Source organism: Cydia splendana, chromosome 11 (genome assembly GCF_910591565.1).
Source record: "Cydia splendana chromosome 11, ilCydSple1.2, whole genome shotgun sequence".
In the NCBI taxonomy this organism is placed as follows: Eukaryota; Metazoa; Arthropoda; class Insecta; order Lepidoptera; family Tortricidae; genus Cydia; species Cydia splendana.
The window spans coordinates 13,583,263-13,609,352 of NC_085970.1; the positions used below are offsets into that span (position 1 = coordinate 13,583,263).

General features: G+C 38.3%; 2 protein-coding genes and 1 long non-coding RNA gene across 4 annotated transcripts in view; 2 read left to right on the forward strand and 1 right to left on the reverse strand.

Annotated features, from left to right (window-relative positions):
- LOC134794976 (uncharacterized) overlaps positions 1-26,090 on the forward strand; it is a 746,430-nt gene that overhangs the window by 575,501 nt on the left and 144,839 nt on the right. The window lies entirely within an intron of this gene.
- On the forward strand, positions 1,879-15,546 carry LOC134794801 (protein tumorous imaginal discs, mitochondrial-like). Of its 2 annotated transcripts, none has more exons than XM_063766595.1 (10): positions 1,879-2,085; positions 2,233-2,447; positions 4,390-4,623; positions 4,994-5,162; positions 5,691-5,785; positions 6,043-6,201; positions 6,793-6,864; positions 9,410-9,517; positions 10,786-10,891; positions 11,532-12,495. In XM_063766595.1, the coding sequence occupies exons 1-10, from the start codon at positions 1,911-1,913 to the stop codon at positions 11,861-11,863; spliced, it is 1,665 nt and encodes a 554-aa protein (XP_063622665.1). In that variant the 5' UTR covers positions 1,879-1,910; the 3' UTR covers positions 11,864-12,495. The 2 variants fall into 2 exon arrangements, with proteins under 2 accessions (XP_063622665.1, XP_063622666.1); XM_063766596.1 differs by lacking the exon at positions 11,532-12,495 and adding an exon at positions 14,568-15,546 and having other exon boundaries at positions 1,880-2,085.
- Positions 16,349-26,090, reverse strand: part of LOC134794973 (uncharacterized) — a 68,165-nt gene continuing 58,423 nt past the window's right edge. The window contains exons 6-9 of the mRNA XM_063766846.1: positions 20,626-20,727; positions 18,646-18,698; positions 18,180-18,344; positions 16,349-16,596 (exon numbers count right to left, since the gene is read on the reverse strand). Coding sequence (XP_063622916.1) covers positions 16,450-16,596; positions 18,180-18,344; positions 18,646-18,698; positions 20,626-20,727 — 467 coding nt within the window. The 3' untranslated portion in view covers positions 16,349-16,449. The remainder of the gene's footprint in view (positions 16,597-18,179; positions 18,345-18,645; positions 18,699-20,625; positions 20,728-26,090) is intronic.

Sequence of the window (26,090 nt, forward strand, 5' to 3'; positions counted from 1 at the left end):
TTATTTCGTTCTTCGAAAGGCAAAATAAATATTCAAGCATTTATTTTTGAAAGACTATGTGTTAGAATAGTCATAATATACTAAATAGTGGAAAAATATATGATTTATATTGCAACATTTCACTGAATATCGGGCACCGGCACTGAAATATGAAACCTATGGAAGTGAAACGTCAACGAATAATGCGTGCCACTGTGACGTCATCTTAGAACTAAACATGGCGGTTTTAGTGCTGCCCAGAAGATTTTTACTGTTACTAGGTTTTATCGATACATCGATACCTTTTTAACGTTCTCGGCTCATTTTATTTAAAATACTAAGTATGTATTATTTGTGGAGTTTATGTTTTAATAGGAAGTAAGTAAATAAATAAAAATTCTTTATTAGTATATTGTTATGTGAAAAGATACTTTGATTTAGTAAGATGTGTGGAGTCTAGGACAATTTCGTGCTTCAAATTTGACAGGTAAACGAGATGACGCTGTACTACTCAATACATATTGCGATTTTTGCGGTAACACTGATTTTCAAAAGTTGACGTTTGACAACTTAGTGACCGCAAAACACATGGCGCAGTACAGCGCCATCTGTTTTGGATGTCAGAATAAGTGTACGTGTTTTTCTTGGACTTTACCTCTCTATTACAATCAATTTTGTTGTGTTGCTAACCCTGAAGTCTGTAACACACTACCGCACTGCACCTCGACCTTGGTGCGCCGTATCTATAAGTGAGAGCGATACAAAATTCAAGCTTATTAAGCGACGGGTGAAAAAAAAACAAAACACCTTCAGAACATTTTTTTATTACAAAAATAAGGAATGACTTCCGCTCTTCAACTTCTTCAACATTTATTCAGCAAATAGGCCACAAGGGCATTTTTATACGTCAAAATAATAACAATACATTAACCATTTTATAAATTACAACTATATGTATATGGTCTCTTAATGTCGAATTATATAAAAAAACTGTAATAATGATATAAAAAAGCCCGCAGGGCAGCTTGTGGAGTAACGACCCCACGGACCCGAGTGCTCCCGAGAGTCGGTCAGGGTCTCCATCTCCAGCTCTTTCTTTTTATGTTCATTTCTTGGTAAGCTATAAAAATGATTTAATTATTAAATTAAGATAATTTAGTTGGTTTGAAGCGGGGTAGCATGATAAAATAAGAAAATATAAATAGGCAATCATAATATATCGATATCAAAGTCGATAAATAAAGTACAACCCTAGCTGAAATGTTTACATTATTTAAGCGTAAAAATATAGTTAAATAAATCCAATCACTTCATGATCTATAACTGCACAGAAGAACCTTGCTATTTATAATGTGAAACATCCTTAAATTTCCCAGGAACATTAACAATAACCAATATTTTTCATGTAAATTATAGCGTACCTGTGTATGGTTAAAGATGGCTGATTTGGTGGTTTTCTTATGCCGCACCCTAATACACTACACACTGGCATATTCGCGACGTAATTATTCACATTTGGTTTCAATTATTTTCAATCACAAGCAAAATATTGAAAGATAATTAATAATTTTAATTTTCACCACGACTTTTTGACAGGACAAGTACCTGCTGAACTGACAGACAATGACATTTGCGTGACTAAACATGGCGGATTTTCGGCCGCATTAGGTATTTACGTATTTTCATGGAACACTTTATGTCCGTACTGAAATACTGTCACCTTTTTTTGCTATGGGTTACAGTGCTGAGTAAAAACGAGATAGATATATATTTATGTGTGTGCCGTCAAAATGGGTGCTATTTCTATAAGCAATTGTACGTATAGAACAATATGTCTTGTCCCTATTATATAGGTCTATGGGCACCGGGCACCAACATACAGAGAATAATTTTTGACATTTGTTTGACGTTTTTAACCTATTTCTTTCAAAATGGCTCCCACCCGGAGTATCATCGGGTTTTTAAATCCAAAAACCCTTACCGCGGTGTTTAGTAATAATATTAACAAAACTACGTGTCGGTTCGTCCATAAATGTAATAAATGTGAAAAATTTCTTGGAGGGCCTGCAATTGCTGTTGCATCATTAGTGCACAATAAATTCAATTGTGAGTTTTGACACGCTTTTATTACATCACCGGCTTTTATTTATTACCAATATTACAAGGAAAGACCTTCGATATAATGTATCAGTCAAATGGTTTCCAATTAAAGTATTTTTTTCACTTTAATAAAACATAACCTCTCACGTTCAGGTAACACGGGGACTACTAGACATCGATATATTCACACCACCAACTGTCTGGCCGCTCGCGTCGATTACTACAAGGTGCTGGGAGTTTCAAAGAATGCCTCCGCTAAAGATGTGAAGAAGGCATACTATCAACTTGCGAAGAAATATCATCCAGATGCAAATAAATCTGATCCCGAGGCCTCTAAGAAGTTCCAGGAAGTCTCGGAGGCTTATGAGGTATTAAATAATCTGATAAGTGGTGATCATGTAATATAAATGTAAATAGTATTTGAGATTGTACTTTAAGGTTGTTTTTATAAAATTGTAAAGAAAGATATATGTTTACGGATGACATACACAAATAGAAATTGCAAATATATGGTTTTCTAATCTGAGTAAATAATTTGTTAGTGCTAAAATTGTCATATCCAAAAGACTTATGACTTGTAAATTAATTCAAGGTATAACAACATCTCAACTAGAGATGCGCATAATCGTTCACTGAGTTGAAAAGAGTGATTCATATCTTTCGCTCGCGGTGATATATATCACTCATTTAGCTCATTTAGCTCATTTCGCTCAGTAGATCTGTAGATTAAATAGTGAGTAGAGAGAGATGTCAATCAATCAGATTGATTGAATTGTTTGGTTTGATTTGTATTACCTACGCACTTGATCGTTAAAAAATATGCATTATTAGTGTTATATAAGCTATACTATACATACATTTACTACAATATACATATTAAGCAGATTTTCCTTCATACTTGGACAGGCTTAGGACTGTCAATCTAGATTTTTTAGGTTAATAATAAAACGAGGGAAAAACAAAGTTTCTCCTAAACGTACCTCATATTAAACATAAACCCCTCTAATCTAGATTGGCAATTATGATGAAAATCTGATACTATATAGTGTACATTTCATAAAAATATTAGACTATCATTACATTAATTACACTACCTAAGCCCGTCAATTAAATCTTAAACTAAAATTGGTCAACAAACGACAGCCGTAGTCTGCTCTCTCGACATCCAACAGTACTCTGTACATAAAAGTGCGTAAATGGGATGGTTATATAATACGCACAGCCATAAGTGCGACGAAGAAAGCAAATCACACGGTACGGATCCCGCCATGTTTTCCCGGCACCCTCCGAATTCATCCGAAACGCTCCGAAACCGTCACTCCGCATCGTCTCACTAGTTTGGCTGGGCCCGCTCATTCGATCATGAGTGGGAAAGAGCGAGCAAGTAACACCGATATAAAAGAGTTACTGAGCGAAATGAGCTAGTCAAATCTGTACTGAGTTGAAGAGTGAGCTAGTTCAATCAAAAGATACAGTTCATTTGAATCACTCGCTCGCGAACGACACATGTCTAATCTCAACCCTTTATATTATTTTTCTGTCTATTAATTTTTCTTCTTAAGTTTGGTTGTTATTATTATTACTATTTGTGAAGCAGGCAGGCAGTTGAAATAACTGATAATGCCTGTGTCTAGAGCCATCAATCGAGTTTTCAGTGTTGAGTAGAGTTTGCATTGTGCTTGTCTAGTTTATTCTTAAACTCATTGACACTTTGGGCCGATACTACATCCTCTGGGAGTTTGTTCCAAGCTTTGACCACTCTGTTGCTAAAGAAGTGTCTATGAGGATTATTGTAGGACCTGCTTTGTTGTTATTGCGTTCTAGCATCTTATGGAAATCTTTGAGGTCATAGTGTTGGGTTAGTATTTTGTATGTCTCGATCAGATCTCCACGCTCTCTGCGCTCCTTCAAAGTTGTGAGCTTTAAGAAGTGTAGTCTTTCTTCATAGGGCACGTTTCTGAGTTTCTTCGGTATCTTGGTGAAACTACGTTGAACTTTCTCCAACATCTCAATATCCTTGATAAAATAAGGGCTCCACACTTGAAACGCATACTCCAATATAGGCCTAACATAGGTGTTGTGGATTTTTAGCATCATATCCGGCGTCAGATTCCCAACAGCTTTTCTTATAGGGCTAGGGCTAAAGCTTATAGGGCTAAGATATTATAAGGAAAAATTACCACCCTATAATATCATCTTTTTGTATTTTTGCCAGCAATATTTTTAGGATTATAAGGTGGCAATGGAGGATTCTTTTTAATAATGTTGTTCAGGAGCAAGCAAAATTAATCATTAGCATTTCCGTTTCAGATTCTCTCTGACGAGAACAAGCGTAAGCAGTATGACACCTTTGGCACAACGTCAGAGCAGATGGGCATGGGAGGTGCTCCGGGTGGGACTGACGGGTTCACCCACCAGTGGCAGTACAAGGCCACCATAGACCCCGAGGAGCTGTTCAGGAAAATATTTGGAGACGCGGGTTTCAAGACTGAATCGTTTAGTGATTTTGCTGAGAGTCAGTTTGGCTTTGGTGCTGCTCAGGAAGTAAGTCAATTTTTATTCAAATACTAGATACACTAGTTTTTTCAGTAATATATTTTTTTTAATTTTTAAAAGATTAGGTTATGATTAAACATTTTTAAACTTGCACAACTTTATTTTTTAATAACATGGCAACTGAATAAATAAAACATCATATTAATGCTTTATTATTGTAGACTGTGTGTAGACTATAAAAATAATCTTATAAGGATGTTGGTTATGATAGGTAACATCCTTATAAGATTACTTAACTTTGTTGACAATACAGTTAGCATGTTCAATTACTCACTAAATAAATGTACAAGATAGGAATGGAAACAAATAAGTATTTCTAGTGTTTGCAATACTAATTTTTCAATCAACTAACTTACAGGTCATAGTAAATCTCCGCTTCACGGAGGCAGCGCGTGGCGTTAACAAGGATGTGAACGTGAACATAGTTGACACGTGCCCAAAGTGCCAGGGCTCCCGCGCCGAGCCCGGCACCAAGGCCATCAAGTGCACCTACTGCAATGGTACAGGGATGGAGACGTTCTCGCGAGGTAATTATCAGATAGTTAATAGAATCAGGCGTTACTTTGCGGAAATCCATATATTAATTAAAACCAAAAAATATTACTTTGCTAATCCCCGAAAAGATAACATGTTATACTTACTTGCGTAGTTTTTACATGCAATTTATGTATGGGGTTAGCACTGATTGACTAGCACGTTATCTTTTCGCGGATTAGCAAAGTAATATTTTTTGGTTTTGATTAGTATGTACCAGATATTACGTGACCGCGCCTCAACTAAAGTATTATACTCGACTCCCATTTAAATTAGTACCTTGACGATGGTATCCTTTTATCCCTTGATTAGCACCTTACCTATAATGTTGTTTTTGTTTATTTGTACCTTAGTATTTCATTTTTGGTGACAAGTTCTTAAGACAGATTCAAATGTCAGCAGTGTGAAGTTACTCTATTCTAAACAGTTGAATCTACCATGTTAGCATTCTTTTTGATGACTCTTATCCTGGCCTTCCAGTTCTTAATATTACTTTTGTAACATGTTGCTATTCATTCTAGGGCCTTTCGTAATGCGGTCCACTTGCCGGCACTGTCATGGGACCCGCATGTTGATCAAATTCCCCTGTGTCGAGTGCGAAGGAAAAGGCCAATCGGTAAGTCGGAGCACTAATGCTTAGCGCAATTTGTACATAATATGAACTGCTTTCTTGCATTTGCAACACAGAAAGTTTTACAATTGCATAGTAATAGTACAGTACCGTCGGTCAGTACCCATTCCATCGATGCAAACGCGTCACTGATTCATATTATTCATAAGCACAATCGTCGTTGCGTCAAACTACATCTGCTGTTTTAACTGTTTTGGACACTCTTATCTCTACTAGTACTCCATGAGATCTTGTTTTTTTAGGTGCAACGCAAGAAAGTAACGGTCCCAGTGCCGGCGGGCGTGGAGGACGGGCAGACGGTGCGCATGGCGGTCGGCAACTCTGAGATATTCGTCACCTTCAAGGTGGAGGCCTCCAAGTACTTCCGCCGCGACGGACCCGACGTGCACTCCGACTGTACGGTGAGTTACACAATACTTCGCGGGTGCAACAGTGGGGCGACTTACGTACAGTCTGCTGCAGAGAGGTCCTCCCCCCCCCCCCCCCCCCTGCATACCACTCTCTGCAGCTGACTGTACATAGTAGACATCCTCTCCAGAATTTTAAGATTGATGAAACCCTTTGGACCTTACGGCATGTATATTTGAGTATAGTGGGTAGAATTAGAAGTTAAGAATCATGACAGTCTTTGAAAGACTAGTTTGAATTTGGAATCTTTTGCGCGATTATACGATAAACAACTTCATAAGTTTTCTAATGGCTAATATAACCAGGGCCGTATTTCCCCCTAGGCCCACAAGGCCCGGGCCTACCTAGGCAACCTAGCAATAGTTTTGAGATGGAGAAGGGGGCCCCCTGAATTCTAAGTACCATACCAAGTGCCTGTAGACTATGCCTCCCTGGCTATGGCTGTTGTGCGTGGTAAAGTCTCACAAATTTTGTTCGAGTAAATCAGAACCATACAAGAAATACACAGCATTAAAAGCTTGTACTAAACTTTTTTTAACAGACACTTTACAACTTTACTAGAAAATATTTAATTTTTCTTACAGATTTCCGTATGCCAAGCCTTATTAGGAGGCACAGTCCGGATACAGGGCCTCTATGAAGACCATACACTGCAGGTATGTACCGTAAATTCGTATTATTTGCATGACCATGCTGGTATACATTGGTGTTATATTAGAATATAAACAACCCATATGTGATATTAGTAAACTGTTTCACAAGGGAGCAAAATGACATATTTAAGGCGTACTACGTTAAATTCTGAACGTAGCGAAGGATTCCAAGTGTGAACGCCCATGTGACACATACTGCTTTTCACACACAGACCAACCCCTATAGACCGAGCTTATAGGACGACTCGCGGTCACCGCCCGTATGGTGTATAGGTCAAATATAAGATTGTTCGCGCGCCGCTCCGATCAGTTGCGCCCAAGGTTACGACCTGTTAGCAGTGTGCACGAGTCTAAGAAAATAAATCGTAAACTATTGAATTCATTGGGAAATCATGTGATATTGCAGCGTAATATGGTGTGGCAAGTCATCTAAGACATCTACTTACGAAACAGATGGAATAACATCCCACGGGAAAGTCAAATTCATTATTTCATTGAATAATGTTTCTTGTCCGCGGGGTTCATTTTATACTGGTCAGTAAGCAGAGGCGAAGTATGTCCGTCCCTTTTCGTCAACTTGAAAATGCAATGCGCTATCCCTTTCCCTTTCGACTAGTGATGTGACGATGATGGTTTTTCAGTTGCGGAAACTTCGTGCTTCGTCATACCGTATTGTACCATTTTAGACATAATATATAGGTAACATGTTGTGTAAGTTTTTTTAGAATCCTCTAGGCCAGCGGAGCAGTTAGGCCGCATGTCACGAGGTGGACCTGATGATGAACTTCAAAGAAGTACCTACGAGGGAACTCGGTGTTGGTTTGTGATAGACATATGTTGTATGGGTTATTTAGAATCCTCTAGGTGAGCAGTTTAGTTAGGCCTCATGTCACGAGATGGACCTGATGATGAACTCCAAAGAAGTGCGAGGGAACTCGGTGTTGGTTTGTGATAGACATATGTTGTATGGGTTTTTTAGAATCCTCTAGGTGAGCAGTTAGGTCTCATGTCACGAGATGGACCTGATGATGAACTCCAAAGAAGTGCGAGGGAACTCGGTGTTGGTTTGTGATAGACATATGTTGTATGGGTTTTTTAGAATCCTCTAGGTGAGCAGTTAGGTCTCATGTCACGAGATGGGCCTGATGATGAACTTCAAAGAAGTGCGAGGGAACTCGGTGTTGGTTTGTGATAGACATATGTTGTATGGGTTTTTAGAATCCTCTAGGTGAGCAGTTAGGTCTCATGTCACGAGATGGACCTGATGATGAACTTCAAAGAAGTGCGAGGGAACTCGGTGTTGGTTTGTGATAGACATATGTTGTATGGGTTTTTTAGAATCCTCTAGGTGAGCAGGTAGGTCTCATGTCACGAGATGGACCTGATGATGAACTTCAAAGAAGTGCGAGAGAAGTCGGAGTTGATTTGTAATATAGGCATATGTTATTGGTCCATTTGAATATGTTTTCAATACAACCTTCTATGACCTTAATAAAACGGACAAAAGAAAATAATTGTATGAGACTTTGGCGACACTTTTTTCGCGTATCGAAAGAGATTGCGATTCTGAGTAGAAATAATATAAAAATTCTAAACTTTAAAATTCATGTTCTGGGTACTTTAAACAGAAATGCCCTAATATGTTAAGTAAAAATTTCAGGTACATTGTTAAATTACTTAATGAAATATTAAATTAATCAATATAATTATTAAGTAAGTTTACTCTAAGTATACTAAATTGGTAACAATTTTACCACAATACATTTCGGTGTCACTGGTAGCAGTACCCACTACCTGTAATGAACATGTCCCATCCCTACGCTTACACGTGTCAGCGCGCCATGTTTGAAACGACCAATCGCAACGCCGTGAGCACCCCTCCCGCACCTCACAGTTTGGTGATTTGCGTCGGGAACAAAATGGCCAATATTAGGTTTCTAGAGGCGGTGTTCTGTGTTTTCACATCACCATCAGGAAATTAAAATGAAAATGAAAATGAAAATTTATTGATAACATTAGGTTACAAGTCAAAGATTACATCAAATTTGAAATATCATTGTAGATATAATTATACGTATATTACACTTATTCATTATTAATACTTATGTCGTTAAGATTCGAGCCCTACACCCCAGCAGGGGGTAACAGGATGGAAAGAAGAAGATTTTATTTAGATAAGTAGGTACATCATCAACTTTGCATGAAAGATATTCATCAATGTCATAAAACGGTGATTTTAGTAACCAATGTTTAAGTTTCATTTTAAAATTATGGAAGGAAGGTGCATCCCTGATACTTTTAATTAAGATTAAGATAATTATTTAGGGACAATAATTTCCTCATACTTAAAAAAACCTAAAAAATAGTAGACAATAAAGGAAAAAAAAAACGTGGCCTAAGACAGAAATGTGTCACTTTGATCCCTCGTAGCAGGGAAGAAAAGTGTCACTTTGATCCCTCCTAGAAGGGAAGAAAATAGCCACTTTGATTCCTCCTAGCGGGAAAGAAAAAGCATTTTTTCCGAATGTGATGTGAAACTTTGTTACAGATAATGCCAGGCACTTCGTCGCACAGGCTGATCAGGCTGTCGGGGAAAGGCATGAAGCTAGTTAGCAAGCACGGCTACGGAGACCACTACGTCCACATCAAAATAAAGGTTGGTTTTGGTGAAAACATCATCAGGTCCTCACTTAGTTTCCATACGAGAATTGGAATATAAAGAAAAAACATGGAAAGAGCTGTACGGATGATGGTCGTTCTTGTCTACGTGACAGCGTGATAAAACGGTGTCCGTCACATTCTATCCCGCGGTGTTAAAAAGTGACAGTTATTTTAAAACCATCCATAATACGCCGGCTGATTGTACGAATGTTAGCATTTTTCGTCGCGACGAATTGTGCAGATCGCTGGTTTAGACAAGCAATAATAGCGACGATTTCCTTAACTCTTATTTAGACAAAACCTTCAAAATTTACTAGATCCTTATTTGTGTTGGTCTTGAAAAAGTTGAATAGGGTATTTGACTACCTCAAATCAGTATCTTTTTTCGAACTGTCAAAACGATTTTACCACTATGGAATTTATAATTATGATTATTATGAAACACTAGCATGTGACGTATCAATCAAATTACCTACTCTTTAAGGCTTGGCCACACACAGAGCGCGACGCAGCGCCGCGTCCGCGCCGCGTGATGCCGACGCGAAGCCTGGTCAAACAGGGCGCGCGCCGATCGCGCCGGCCTCACGCTCTCAACACGCCCTCAAGGCGCGCGTGAACGCGGCGCGGCCGCGCGGGAACGCGGCGCACCGCTCGCTGCCTACGTCCGATCCTACTGACGTGACCTTGCGCGACGCGGCGGGCCGCCGCGTTCGCTCGGCGCAGCGCTGCGAACGCGCCGCGCGGACGCAATGGGCCGCGCGGCGCGGGGCGCGACAGAAGCGGGGCGTGATACCGGCGGGACGCAGTCTGTTTGACGTCGGTAACCTGTTAGCATGTGCCGCGGTCGCGCGGCGTGGACGCGGCGCTGCGTCGCGCTCTGTATGTGGCCAAGCCTTTATAGTTTTATACGGGTTTTAAAACGGAAATTGTGTCTAAAAATAACTGCTGTCTACGTTTCTCTATTAATCTTCCGGTGCTTTATTTTATGCATGGTAAAATAGTTATTTACGATACAAGTGTGGAAAAGAGGAAATTCTAAACGAATGGCGATAAATTAAAACACGACCTAAGGGAGCGTTTTAAATCGACACGAGTTGCGAATTACCTATTCGCACGTGTATCGAACAACGTTTTACAGTACATATGACCCTTTAAACTTCTGACATACGCACGGAAAGTACGACCATATGTACTGTAAAATAATTTATTTTAAATACAGTCAAATACCCTATTCTTATTTCTTTTGGTTTATTTAATTCTCAGGTCCCCGCAACTTTGACCGAGAAGCAAAAGGCGCTCATCTACGCGTACGCCGAACTAGAACAAGACACGCCCGGCCAAATCCTAGGTGTCACGTATGACAGAGATGGTAAGAAATAAAACAATCACTAAGCGAATACTTCGTGGTAGATGCCGCATAGGCCTGAGTAACAACAGAGAGTAATTGAAAATATCATTTACTTGATAAGGGCTTCAACTTGTTGGTTAGTCTAGTAGATATAGTGGTATCCATGAAAAAGAAAGACACAATGAGTTAAGGACATTAACTGCGTTATAGTATGTTTACTATGAATGGGGTTGGCAACTGTCAAAGGTTTGCATAGATGGCGCCATCATAGCTTGCCCCTTTTTTTATGAGGTTTGGCTTAAAGGGCTGGCATCCAACGCATAAAATTCCATTTAAAAAACTAAAATTTGACACAACTCTAGGAATTGACAGGGCAAGCTATGCTGGCGCTATCTGCTAAATACTTCGACCGGTCAACCCCATTGAAGGTACTTTTTTTTTCACGGTTAGTGTAGTATTAGAATTTTCAAACAAGGCCTGAATCAGAAAAACTTTATCTAGAACAGCGGTCAAGAAACTATCTTATTATGGATACCACTTTGCAGGTACATGAACTGTTCAATTACCTTTAGCCTTTTTAAATTAAACGCGATGCAATCTGGAGCTTCTAAATCACTAGGTGACCAATTAGCCTAAATTATCAGAGCAATTTGTTTTCCAGAAAATTCTAAATCTAGCAACAAAAAACAGGAAACGATACACGAAGATAACAGAGACACAGAGGATACTCAACGTGACAGAACTCAACCATCATTTCTAGATAATTTAGTTGAGACTTACAGAGTTAACAAACCTTGGTTCATAATAGGTTTCGTCATGTCTTTGATTGTGTGCAGTATGGTGATAATGAATGACCCGCAAGACAGGTATGGGGTGGATGCTTATATGAATAGGAGAGAGAGGGACGAGGATACAGGTGTGAAAGGGCCGTTAGGTTACCAGAACGCTATAAAAAGAGAGAAGGAAAAGAATCCTGAATTGTATGATGCATGAATGCATTTAGTAGATAAAATGTTGTGTAATGTTGCGTTGGAAACGCTGATGTAAATATTGTTTACTAGATTCCAGTTTTTTTTATAAATCTGTATTATATTCCGTTTCTGTTTACACAATTACAGCACAGTAATTTTTACATTTACCTAAAGTTTATAAAGTTTACTGAGATGATGCCGTGACATAATTTTTATAATAACACGCTCAAATAGGTAAAGCATATTGAAGATTGTAGCATATATTTTAATAGCTAAACTAGATAGTGCTGTACGGCGCTAGAATGGTAACCATATTGTCAAATGACAAGACTTGATATTTTTGACTTCATATCATGCCTGCAGCGCTATCTAGTTGAGCTGTCAAAATTACTCCTATGATAAATTTCTCCACTTAGCATTCAGAAAATGAATTTGCTGTCAATCTAATAAATAATAGTATAATACATCTCTATGACATGAAAATACAGTGAATGTTTCCTGTTGATTTGATACACATATTTATTAATATATTATGAACGTTTGACTATTTATAAGTGCTTGTTTGAAAGGTTCTTAGTTTAGCTACCAAAGGGATATAGTATGATGGTTAGAAAAATGTAAAGACATTGTTTCGAATACATGAAATTGCTTGAATATTTTGTTGTTTCATTTTGTATCCTATTTGGCAACCCCTTACCATCATGCTATAGTCTCGTTCGCATACAAAAAATAAAGGTCAAATGGGGTAACTTGATGCACGAGGGGTAACATTACATTCACTATGAACTTAGAGCTAGACCAAGATAAGTCTGCAACAATTTTTATAGCACACACAGGGCAAGTGTTAGTTATACGTCATAAATTTATAGAAGGTTGACGTTTAAAATAACACTTGCACTGCGTGTGCTATCAAAATCGTTGCAGACTTCAGCTAGTAGGAAGAAGTAAATAGTACAGCCGTGCCAACCGCACAATATAATATTTGCCTAGCTAATGCTACCCATCATGGCCGGGGTTACCTGATTGATTGGGTAAACGCGGTTTTAAAGATGAGGATTTTTAGTAGGTATGACGTTGATGGTCGCCTAGAACTCTAAAACAAAAAAGAGTACTTACTTTAGCTCGCTTGTTAGTTACAAAGATGTAAGTGGTAACATATAGTACTGAAACGTTTAAAAACACGTGAAAAAAGTAATGAAATAAATGTATTTTGTATTAGCCGGGTCCACACAGAGCGAGCGTATACGCGTGAGGAAATTGCGCGTATGGCTATTGATTACCTCTGAAACATTAACCACGTTGGTCCCAACATGCCTTTGACTACAGTGAATAAATTAATAAAATTGCTTCTCATAGGTAACACCATCTAATGAAATGGAAATCCTGTGTTAGTTCTGTGTGAGTTGCTGTATAAACATAAATTGTCAGTATTTTGCGTTTAGTTGGTTGGTAATAAATTAAAATCTGTCGTGGACAGATACAAGATTTTGATCACTTCAAGATATGATTAGGTTAGGTTTGACTTTTTAATCGACTTCAATTTCATAGAAGGAGAAGGTTCTGTAATCGGTTGTGGATATTTTTAGAGCTCCGTACAAAACTTTTTTATGTACGTTCACTACGTTCATCGATTACTCCGACACACGTGGACCGATTTGAGTAATTCTTTGTTTCATGATATGGCCAAATATGGCCAACCGATCATTTCACGAAAATATTGCTTCATCATGAAATGTTCAATTCTAAGATCTGCCCACGACAGATCTACCACTTACATGAATTAAACGAGGTGCAAGGTAAATTAAATGTAATTAATCAAACAGTTACAATATAACAGTAGGTAATTTGTAGTAATCATTGGTAGAAGTCAGTAGTTCCAAATGAAATAGATTCTGAGATACACTCTAAATTTAAATTTTCATAATTTCATGTTTTTATGGTTGTGAGTTTCTTGTTTTCCTAATTAAATAAATAGTAAAACTTTTTAATATAGTTACCGAAGGTGTAATATTATGTATCGTATATGATGTATAACTAAGGGTGGTATTCCACCTATCCCATTTCTTTGTCTAATGTGTATTGCGTCTCACATTTTGCTTTAATTAGAGAGTGAGACGCACTGACATTGGACAAATAAATTGGATAGGTGGAATACCCTCATTGATAATTCGATTTAGAACAGTATCTTGATAATAAGTATACAGGATGTCCCTAGCCATTGGACAAAGCCGAAATGTACATATGCATTAGGGTATTTAGAACCAGTATACAAATGATCATAACAGTCGGTGTAGCGGTTGCGAAGAAATTAACAAATTACGATTTTTTCACTTTGGAGTAACCTGTATGTGTTAGTAGCTCCTGAGGTAATAAATAGTATGAAACCTTCTTCGACCGTTTTGATTATGTTTTTTTATTTATGACATTAATAAGATTCTGACTTTTGACAAATGTCATCATTTCCACACATTTTCAAACAAATTGTCAAAAGCACTGCCAATGATTAATACAGTATGTTTCTTTTTGTTGTCGATTATTGGAAATAACTTTTGTTTGATAATTTATTTTTTTATCTTTTGTTCTAATTAAAAAAATATTACCGTTAGAGCATTTCTGAGAAGTAATCCTACGTGGGATTTCAGGGTTTGTCCAATGGCTAAGGTCACTCTTTATACTTCTTACGCCGAAAAAATGACTGATTACACAGTTATAAAATACATTCACAGGCAAGAAGGTGTCCGTAGCAGACAACCAACCCCTCACGGATGCCGTCAAAGAAGCGCTTAAAGACAAGAAGACCAATGAAGCCGAAGCTCCGAAGGCAGATGGCGCCACCGAAGCGACGGAAGAACACAAAGAATCTAAAAGGAGTAAAGCGTAGTAGACTTTTCGTGTAGGACTTTGATCTAGCTACGATACGTAGGGGAAAATAATATGAAATAATTGTTGAAACTAGTTATAAAAGATATCCGTACGCTAATGTATTTAGTATAATTGCATCTAGCATGTTAATTAAAACTTATTTGAAGTATGAAATATATTTAGGTATGGATTCATTACTTGAAGACGATTGGACCACTATTAATTTGTATATTAGCTGAATATTAGGCCACCAACAAAAATATTCAAATTATTTCATATAACATATACCAACCTTTGTATCGTAGCTAATGTCTTGAGGAATTAAAATAAAAACCTGATTCTTTATCACTACTTGTGCATACATGAAGAGATAGCTTCTCCTATCCCTTGTGACTTGATAGCCAGATGTGCTAGCCCTGCATAATCGGCCTTAAGGATTAGAAATTCAATCTATGTTTGCTTCATTATATCAGAAATAATTCCAATATTTGATATCATAAATGCCTACTGATTGACTGGCATACGGATTTAAATGTTCATTCTGGTATTGTATTCTGTTTTTGTTTAGATTTCCATCATATTTTCTTATGATTTTGTCTTACGAGTACACAACTTTTGTAGGTACAGTTCTGTGATACGATAGCAATAAATTAGAATTTATTTCTTACAGCTTAGAACTTATTTTTGTTTGTGACTTCATCGGTCTTATTGATTCCAAACATATGTTATAGTGTCTCAGATATTGAACGGTATAGCGAAGGCTATGGAATAGTAATCAAAGCTGTACATAGCAGTTGACTAGTTTGTAGGTTGGTAATTAAAATTACAAGAAAAAGATAATAATGTGTTTTATTTGTATTTAATTATTAATAAATTCATCGTGTAGGTACCTATAAGTCGACATCAAAGATATCTTTACATTCTTCGCCTTATTGCAAAGGAGTATATAAGGTGCAAATGTGTCAACATATCTTTGACGTCGACTGTACAAGCTTCGACAAAAGTATGAAAAAAGATTCACATGACTGTATAAGAAGGGTAAAGTTAAGGAAAAATTGTGCCTGTGAAATAGGGAATATTAGGCAAAGCTCTGTGTAGGTGGCACCTTTGTGGCACATACAGCAATCAAACCACATTGACACATCAGTCACATCACACGCCACGTCAATCACATGGCCTACCGCGAAAAAAGAAAATCGAAATTTCGTTAAGTATCTAATCTCTGTATCACTCTTGCATATTCAAGCGATAAAGAGGCAGATAACTAAATTTCGATTTTCGCGTTTACCGGTAGGCCCTTGTTAACAAACCGCCTTGATGCATCAATGTCATATTTTATTGTCTGAAAACTTGTCAATAAACAGTTTAAGGCACAGTATGTATAAGTTAGTCTATGAATTTACTGAGTCGGTAGTGCTGCACTCTGGCGGCAGAACATTGCAGTAATATCCCCTATTGTCAAACATTGACTTTGAGAAGCAGAGGGCCCACCGGGAACCAAGTTCGACGTGTTGCCTCCCTGTGACACTTAAGTGCGAATTTACATGTGCGACAGAGAGGCAACACGTCGTAGGCCCTCAAGAGAGAACCGTTCAATGTACGGAGCCGTATAGTGCCATCTACATTAGCTGTCAAACTCTGTCTTTCAGGTCAAATCGAGGATTAGTTATTTGATCTGTTATGTTTATCTTTCCTTCATTTCTCATATAATTCGTGGCCTCCATTGAACCCTCCCTCCATCATCCATCATCCCTTCGTAAACAAGCGGTATTTCTCAGTCATGTTACTGACCGAATTCCCGCTGTACCGCCGTAGGGCCGCCAAGGTACATGTTAGGAGCGCCATGGCTCCTTCCACGTAAAACCCGTACAGTATGCGGAAGTGGGACTCCACCTGAGGATAAAAAATGTTTTTTTTTTGTAAAATCACATAGTACAGTCAGCAGCACAGATGTATCATAAATATATGTGTCATTAATATCTACACGCACTGCCAATCACGTACGTCAGCAGCCAGGGTGCCACCAATTGCTAAGCAGTTGTTATTTCAATGGTAACTAAGCATCAACATTTTATCTGTTTAACTTTTAAAAAAATACTGTAGCAGCCATGGTCTAATAAAACAGTATATTATTATACCATGGTAGCAGCTACGAATTGACACCTCCTTTCTTAAAGAAGTATTTTATCGTCAAGTGTCAAACTTAGACAATAAATAAGTAGGTTCTACGAAAATAGCGAAGAAGGCGGCCGTTCTTCCAAAGAAATGTTACACTATCAATATTAGAGTCTGTTCGGAAAGAGAAGAGTCGCGGAATGTATTGGGTCCCATTCATTCCACGACTCTTCTCTTTCCGCACAGACTCTATCATGATATAAATGATACTGACAACTGTCAATATTAACGCGCATTAAATTTGATGTGTTTTGGGGTTGAATGTTGGGTTTTTTATCATTATTAAGTAACATTTTACAATACCTCAAAATCCAATCCAATCATTAATTTTAAAATCAGGTAAAAATAAAAGTATTTTTATGATGTAAATTTAGTCGAATATATGGTTATGGAGCATTCCACGAAATTATCTAGGTACCGTTGTGCGTACAACAGCTCCAAAATTCTTTGAAAAGCAAACGCCTGTTACTGAGACCACAACGTGCCTTGACAATTGGCTCTAAATTCGGGTTCAGTTAGCTTTCGCTATGTGTCATTCGTTTTGACGATTCTGCTAAAAGAAATAAGTAGTTTGCAGTAAGTTATACACTCCAGTATAGCGACTTCTGCTGCTGACTGTACATAGGTCGACAATTATGCCCAAGAGTTTCCTTGACAGAACTTACCGAAGCCAGCCCGCCATTAGTGGTAAACTGCAAGGGAAACATTAACACGTCGACCGTTTCCGTCTCCTGGTACCGGCCGAGGCCGAAGATGAGCACGCCGATCACGTAGTACAACAGGCTGGCTATCGGGACGCAGTGGCCTGCTGTCAGCACGGCCACAGTACATAACAACTACAATAGAATTGCCCAAGAGTTTCCTTGACAGAACTTACCGAAGCCAGGCCGCCATTAGTGGTAAACTGCAAGGGAAACATTAACACGTCGACCGTTTCCGTCTCCTGGTACCGGCCGAGGCCTAAGATGAGCACTCCGATCACAGTACAACAGGCTGGCTATCGGGACGCAGTGGCCTGCTGTTAGCACGGCCACAGTGCTTGAAATAACAACTACAATTATGCCCAAGAGTTTCCTTGACAGAACTTACCGAAGCCAGCCCGCCATTAGTGGTAAACTGCAGGGGAAACATTAACACGTCGACCGTTTCCGTCTCCTGGTATCGGCCGAGGCCGAAGATGAGCACTCCGATCACAGTACAACAGGCTGGCTATCGGGACGCAGTGGCCTGCTGTTAGCACGGCCACAGTGCTTGGAATAACAACTACAATTATGCCCAAGAGTTTCCTTGACAGAACTTACCGAAGCCAGCCCGCCATTAGTGGTAAACTGCAAGGGAAACATTAACACGTCGACCGTTTCCGTCTCCTGGTACCGGCCGAGGCCGAAGATGAGCACGCCGATCACGTAGTACAACAGACTGGCTATCGGGACGCAGTGGCCTGCTGTTAGCACGGCCATCAAACGCTGGAAGAATAAGTTTTTTAATATCAACCATGAATTGAAATAGTGTCTGACCACGCTAAGATTGCATGCAAAGTGTTAAGTATGGAGCTTATAGGGATGTGTAGGTATGTGTCGGCGGCCGATCGTAAAATCAGGCAGATCATTAAATTCTTAGGCCTATCGTGAATCGTGAAAATCATTCTCTTCCCTATTTCTGGACAGTTTGCCCTTCGGGCATCTGAAGCAATCTAACGAGCCTACCCTACCTTGTCAAAACATTACACAGGAAGTAAGTAGGTAGGTATATTATTCTAACACTTACGCTTAGCTTCTTTCGTCTTCGATGCGCCTTCACGTGCATATTTGTTTTACCGTCTGAAAAGAATAAACAAACAAGTCAAGAATAACTAATTACTGGCTGGGAAAAGGCATGTCAGGTAATAATGTGACTAAGATTTAGATTTTCCCATCTATTCTCAGTCATCACGGATGGAAATGAAATTATTTATGCTCATTTGTCTCCAGCGGTCACAGAAGAGAATACCTACACCCAATTATCGAGTAAAGGGAAAACAAAACTAAAATCCAAATCGATGTATATTAATTCCAGTGAAAGTAAAGCCGCTTTACGACCGGTTAGTGCTGATGAGAAGCTACCGTTGTTTCGGTCATAAAGGCTTACATAATTGTACAATACCCGTGTAATGTAATTTTATTCTCGCTCGGTGTAGTGTAATGAGCACGTTTACACTGGCAACAGCGCAATATTTATCAGTATTTTTTTTAAGATCCAAAGGCTACGCGAAAGCGCGGCTTGATTTTCCTCTTTTTTTCGCGGGCGGAATTGTACTGGCTCCAAAAGTAAAAGCCGTAGTTTGAAGGCCCTTTGCTTTAAAGCTCTGTCGGCTCTTTAAGGCAGGTCTCCAAACTAGTGTCCACGGAGGTCCGGTCCGCGAGCTCTCCCAGAGCCAAAGACATGAGGCCCCACCGCGCGAATAGTACTTACTCGTGTTTAAATCAGTGCGTTTAAATAAACGAAGAGTCGATTTTTATTTGATTGTCGTTTTTCTTTGTCAGATTATGATAAAATTTGGTTTGAAGTTCCCCTCATTCCGGGCGGAATAAACATTAATTTGGGACAAAATTAGAGTTACGTAAACTCCACGCGTTTTAATGTAACGCAGAGGAAGATTTTTTTAGGGCATACGGTGAAATTGCGCTTCTTAGGCATAGAACTATAATATTACTTTAAAATCATTGTTCTTAGGTAGGTTGCACAGTATTACTCTATATTCGAAATCTGACGAGAAAAACGACAAAAAATTAAAAATCTGTTCCGGTATTCCTTTGGAAGCATTCGTTTTCTAAAGCTATAAAGCCCGTCCTTAAGTGAGCCGGCCAGACACATGGACGACTAGAAGGCCAACTACATTACCAGTGGCAGCTGCACTCGCTGCATTACTAAATTAGTTTTGCAGCCTTGGTACAATTTCCATTATAAATGCAGCTGGGCACTACGTTGAGTGATACATCTTTCTCACGTCTCACTTAAATACCTACCTAACAATATCTTCTTCTTTAACCTAGCGTTTTCCCGGCATAGCGGCAGCATCTACCTAACAATATCACAATAAGTAATTAAATTACGTCTAGTTAGCCATCATAAACACTCATATCGTATTCCCGCACGTACTACAATAACTTAAGGATTTAAGGTAGTTTTCCTCCAGGGCCCGACATATCTTTCCACACTGTATAAGGTTCCATTTCTTTTAGTCCCCACAGATCACCTGTTTTATCCTAATATTATATCCCAATAAGAGTAATAAGATTTGAGGAGTTCCTCATGGAATCCATCATCAGAACTAGATATTGTCACGAATGGGACCAATCTGTAAGTATATTTTCTGAGGTAACAAACATAAAAAAAAACATATTTATACATCCGAATTCAGAACCGCCTCCTTTTTTCGAAGTCGGTTAACAAAATAATAAGAACAAGAACACATTGCTATGCGCTCATCAGCTACTATTGCTGCTATCATAATTTTTCATTGTAAAACTTCATTGTAAATGTTTCAAGAACAAATAACTTTCCCTTGTAGTTTTCAGACAGACATTGAAACTTCGTTGAACTCTGGAACAACGCAGACTTTCTCGTTTACTTAAAGTTGTTCAAAACTTGTTAGTGCTATTGTCAATTTCTAGGACTTAGTATAAGCTTTCGTGCTTGAGACTTCAAAATATAAGGGTTGATTCTCGTCAAAAGAACTAGGGATTAATATACTATAGGTATACTAACCATTATCAGCGTGAGGCGTCAGTTTGGGCCCTCTGATGTTCTTCTGACACAGCGCCAAGTAATGGTTGACGTGGGCCACAGCGCAAGTGCTAGCTTGCATCACTGAAACAAATGAATATCACCAAACATCACAGAAGTAGTGATCAGTTGTTGAGTATGACCTAACATAATCACTCCTCAGAGTAGGCATGGTCACTCTAGTTAGGTCTGTAGGTAGCCAGTATATTGAAATATCATAAATTCAAATTAATGTTGGTAGATTATTCGGTATGAGTGACTTTTTCAACCGCTTTTTATTTTGTATCGAGTACGGTAATCGAACTTAAGTATTCCACTCACTATTCTTAGTCAACAACTTCCGGGCTCATAAAACTTTACAAGGCGCTTTAAAGTTTGTGAGAGAAATGATTTCTGTAGCGGCTTCTTCGCGACTCATTAAAGTTACACGATGTAGCTAACAGTTGCTGTTCACAATCACAACGTTAGAACGCTTCGCTTAATAGGGACTGTGCGAGTGTGCACGTTGGTGGGTCTGCTACATTTGTTATAGTCGTTCGATTTGTAGCTGGCCCCGAACGGCCAATCCTTTGTCTATTGTTAAGTAAAACGGCGCGTGATACTACCTGCATCGGTCACTTTAACCAGTTATTGACTTACAACTCCTATGGAAATTGCAATAAGATTCAAAATGAGGAAATGGAAAAATAATTTGCCACTTCTTGTGTGGTCCCTCTATATACGGTTACTGAGAATACTGAGTGCCGGCAAGTCGAGCGCTACAGAACTAGTCTAAAATATGTCATCGAGATGCGTAACAAATGCGCGTTATCGGATAGCGCACCTATACGCGCCAAAAGTTAAGTTCGTCAGGACGAAACATTGCCAAATTAAGGGTCAAGTTTATACTAGTCACAAGAGTATAGTCGAGGCAAAATATTTTGCGATTGAGTAGGAATATACTCGTTCAACCCGTCTTGCATCACGCACTTCGTTAAACGTCAAGGGCTCTCTGGAGTTGGTAAACAATAGACTCTGAATTGGGAGCATTGTACTTGAAGATTTCAATTATAAATCTATTTCACCTAACGCGGTGAAATAAATTACATAAACTGTGTCCCGATTTTTCCAATTCCACTAACGCTACTTTTTTGTAGGCCTTTGTATGGAGGTAATGTAAGGGATATTCGAAAAAAATAGGTATTAATAGGAGAGACATTTTTTACAACTGGGTACAGTCGAGCTCAAAAACATCTTTACAAGCCAAAGTATCAATATCCTTATTGTCAGTGTCTTAACCCCACAGATTACCAGTTCGCCGGACGATATTCAGCCTGCCAGTTGTTCGGAACTGTCACCTTTTGCGATTAACTGACAGCCTGATATCGTCCGTCGAACTGTAGAGCAGTATCGTCTGTAGAGTTCGACCACAGGTACTTCGCAGCGCTAGATAAAAAGTAGTTTTTAAAAATCAGTATGTGACAACACCACAGAAAACGGATTAAAGAGTCTTGATACTTGTGAAATTTCTACCATATTTACCGTCTATGTAAAATTTAAGCTGTGCATTTATGGTTAAATAAATTTAATTCCAACAATATATGTCACTATTAATATGTATACATAGTAATACTAAATGTTGATAATAATATTGGGAGATTTGGGAGAATATGACATTTGGCTTCATCAAAATTATTGAGCTTTTGTAATATCCGCGACGGCCTAAAGGTAAATAGGTACAGAGAGCCTATCGCAAACACCGAATTTCGCAAATTGCGAGCATCTTTCTGTTTTACTCCCATTAAGGCGTAATTATATTGAAAAAGAAATTTCCCGCAATTCGCGAACTAAGGATTTCGGAAAAACGAAATAAACCATTAAAACAATAAACATACATTCAAAATAAATTTAAGCTTTAACTAGTAGGCACCCATGCCGTAAGCATGGAGGTTGTGGGTTCAGGCATAGGAGATGCACTTATGGAACTTTCAGTAGGAGTAGCAGAGAAAGCCGTATTATTGCTTGTCTTTGTCACAGTCTCACTTTTTGTTTGTTCCCAACCATAAATTTAGTATGGTTTATGGTGGGCAATAAATAACCCGACCGAATTACGTAGATTGTTTTTGGTATGTTGTCAGGAATGTTAAAACGTGTTTTAATATTGTCGCATTGCGTATGGTTTGTTCCTCACGGAGGCACGCGTATACCACTTCTATCGGATGCTACCTTCTATGGTTAGAGGACTTCGATCTCAAAACCCAGCTCGAACCAATGGGTTTCTCGAAATGTTAGAGGAAGTTCATAAGGTAATAGTATGCCTATACCTATTACGTGTGTTCAATTTGCTGTGAAACCTTGGTCTAAACCAATTTTCCAACCAATATTATAATATATTATCTATTTATGTAATAGATATGGTGCAAGTATTAAAATGTTTCATTCCACTTACCCGTCATCAACTCAAAATTTTGTAAACATTGTCGTTTTTGAGCTTGAATCGCCTAGTGCTGATTTTTTACTAGTGTAAAATTATTCGTCATGCGGAAAAGTAATTCCCGATTTTGTAAGGTTTCACCATGTTTTTCCCGTTCATCACAAAACACAACTAATTTGACAAACACATACCATAGAGAATGACGTTTACTGACTGCTAAAAAACATTGCCATATATAGTTTTTTAATTCGCTGTCAAATTATTGCGCTGCAAAGTTTCTGTGGTCGCACTTATAATCTGTTGCCCCTTTAGAGACGCGTAAGTAAATATATTTTTGGAACGTTGTGTTCTAAAGAGGTTCGTGAACTCGACTGTAGGTACATAATATAATATAATAATATAAGGTTTAAAATGTCCCATTTAGGCTATTACAAGTTTATTAGCTCAAGCCTGTTGTGAAAGTTGTGTAACTCTCATTTAATTACTGTACACGAGAAACTAATTTTCGATGGAACTATCGTTTAATTGTTTCATAAATGTTGCGAACAAAGCAGATTTTAGACTAGGTAAGGGCTTGTGCACAAATCACGCAAGGTTCGATACGTGGGGGTCACGAAAAAATCACGACATATCACGGTGGGGGAGGGGGGTATAAGATCTCACGTGTATTTTTCTACAGTGAACGAAACTAAGAAAAAATACTTATCACATGAGTATAGATACTTTTTTCGGTTTCGTTAAACATAATTCACTCCGCACTTCAAAATAGCGAGTCTATTTTACGAAATTTTGGAGCGCGTGGCCTTAACCGGTTGGATAGAAAAAATTAAAAAAATACACGTGAGGTTATGTGGGGGAGGGGGGTAACCAAAAACCTCACGAAAAATCACAAAGGGGGAGGGGCGGTCAAAAAGTAGCCAAAAACACTCGCGTGATTTGTGCACAACCCCTTAATATAGTTCTCTTGAGACATAAATGATATAATCAAATTATTTTGCTTTCAGAAATTCACGTATTAAATTAGGACATTATATTTTGTATTCAGATATCGTGTTACCAATTTACTTACAAGGTTACCTCTTAATTAAGTTTCTAACTGATGTTTTAAACATAAAACATTGTTTAAAACTTTTACGATTATACACATCATTATTTAAAAAAACGGGACTTAAGGCCCTACCAAAGCCGCGAATAGCGTTTCGTAAGCCACACCCGCTAGCTTCGTCCCCCCCGCTAGCACGCACACATGGAAGCGCTTCGCGGTGCACTTGAACTCCATCTAACTTCAAAACAGTTAACTACCATAACGCGTAACGCGGTCCGCCAGGAACTTAAATTCGGACAGAAAATAAATAGATGGCGTTGTTACTAATGGCAAATAATAAAATAATTACATATATTGTTGTAATAAACTTAAGACTACGTAGCCAGTTTTTATTGTTGATTTTTGGAAGATGCTAACAGCATAGTTAATTGTAAGTATTACTAGTGGCTCTGTGAGCTGTAGACCTCGCGAGCAGAGCTTAAAACTGAATAAATGTATGGTTCCGTTGTTTAGAAGAATTTAGAGAATCTAATTTGACCATAAAAACTTAACTATCAATTGCTTACAAAATATTTGTTTAGATATCCGACCTGTAGAGTAGAACATATGGACAATTCAAACTTACACTGATATCAGAAAGACATCTAACCGATGTCATTTAGTTATCGTGCATTTCACTCGTTCTTGTCCGTATATGTATTGGCGCAAGCGAGACGCACGATGACTACTAAATAACATGATAAAAATATCATCCCGATGTCAGTGTACGGTCGATGCCCCTTAAGTATCCACGTCGCCATACTAATTGTATAGAAAAGTGGATAGAGTTAGACCAAGAAAAGTCTGCAGAGATTTTGACAGCACACGCAGTGCCAATGTTATTTGTGCCAGTGTCAAAATCTCTGCAGACTTTTCTCGGTCGAGTGTGGCCCATAATTTCCGAAAATCATTTTTTCTTCGAGGCAATTACTCCGTTCTCATATTTTGCGTTGCCCATAATTTCCCGAAATCATTAATTCTCGGTAGCAATTTTATTACTCCGTTCCCATATTTTCCCAATGGTTTTCTTCCGCAATCGCCTATTTTTAATATTTTTAAATTAATCTTTTCCGTATAGTTTTCGTTCTTTTAAATATCAAGGATAATATTTTCTTGTTACTGTATGTTAATAGTGTAGTAATTATATTTGTTTCTTGTAGGTATTTCACATACAACAAATATCAAAAACACTAAAATTAAAACATAATTTAAAAAAACTACAAGTAAAAAACTAAACGCTGTCAGCCAATAACTCTAACCTACTTATATCTGGGAGCAGATTCGTTTTTAGGGTCATCAAAAAAAAATAACCCTAACCTACCTATCTCTGGGAGCACTTTCGTTTTTAGGGTCATCAAAAAAAATAACCCTAACCTACCTATCTCTGGGAGCAGTTTCGTTTTTAGGGTCATCAAAAAAATAACCCTAACCTACCTATTTGAAAAAAAACCTGGTTATTAAAAAAAAAAAATATTAAAAAAAAGAGAAAATATAGAGATACAGAATATTTAGTTAGTGAAAAAAAAAGCCTACTGGTTATTTTAACTACTGGGATCAAAAAGAAAAGGGAATAAATTGAGAAAGGGAAAATTTAGTTTATGAAAAAATGTCCACGAAAAATTAAATAAAGCGAAGAAATTCCACTGGGAAAAAATGAGAACGGAGTAATTGCCTCGAAGAAAAAATGATTTGCGGAAATTATGGGCCATTTTAGGGAGGCGATTAAAAGGCTCTAGGATAATGTTAGTTAGACTTTGAGCCCGGGAAAGCGCAACGTACGAGCAACCTACAGCTAGTTCCCTGATCCCAAGGTCGACCACTACCCTAGGCAATGTTAACCCCTGCGATTTATGGATGGTGACCGCCCATGCTAAGGGGCTGTCCATAAATTACGTCATCTATTTTTGACGATTTTTCCCCCGACGATTCCCCCCCTAAAATCATCCAAAA

Excerpts from the sequence above, each read along its gene's own strand:
- LOC134794801 (XM_063766595.1), top strand. The coding sequence starts at position 1,911 with ATGGCTCCCACCCGGAGTATCATCGGGTTTTTAAATCCAAAAACCCTT. Across the intron at positions 9,518-10,785 it reads ACGTCCACATCAAAATAAAG|GTCCCCGCAACTTTGACCGA; the intron begins GTTGGTTTTGGT and ends TTTAATTCTCAG. Across the intron at positions 10,892-11,531 it reads TGTCACGTATGACAGAGATG|AAAATTCTAAATCTAGCAAC; the intron begins GTAAGAAATAAA and ends TTTGTTTTCCAG.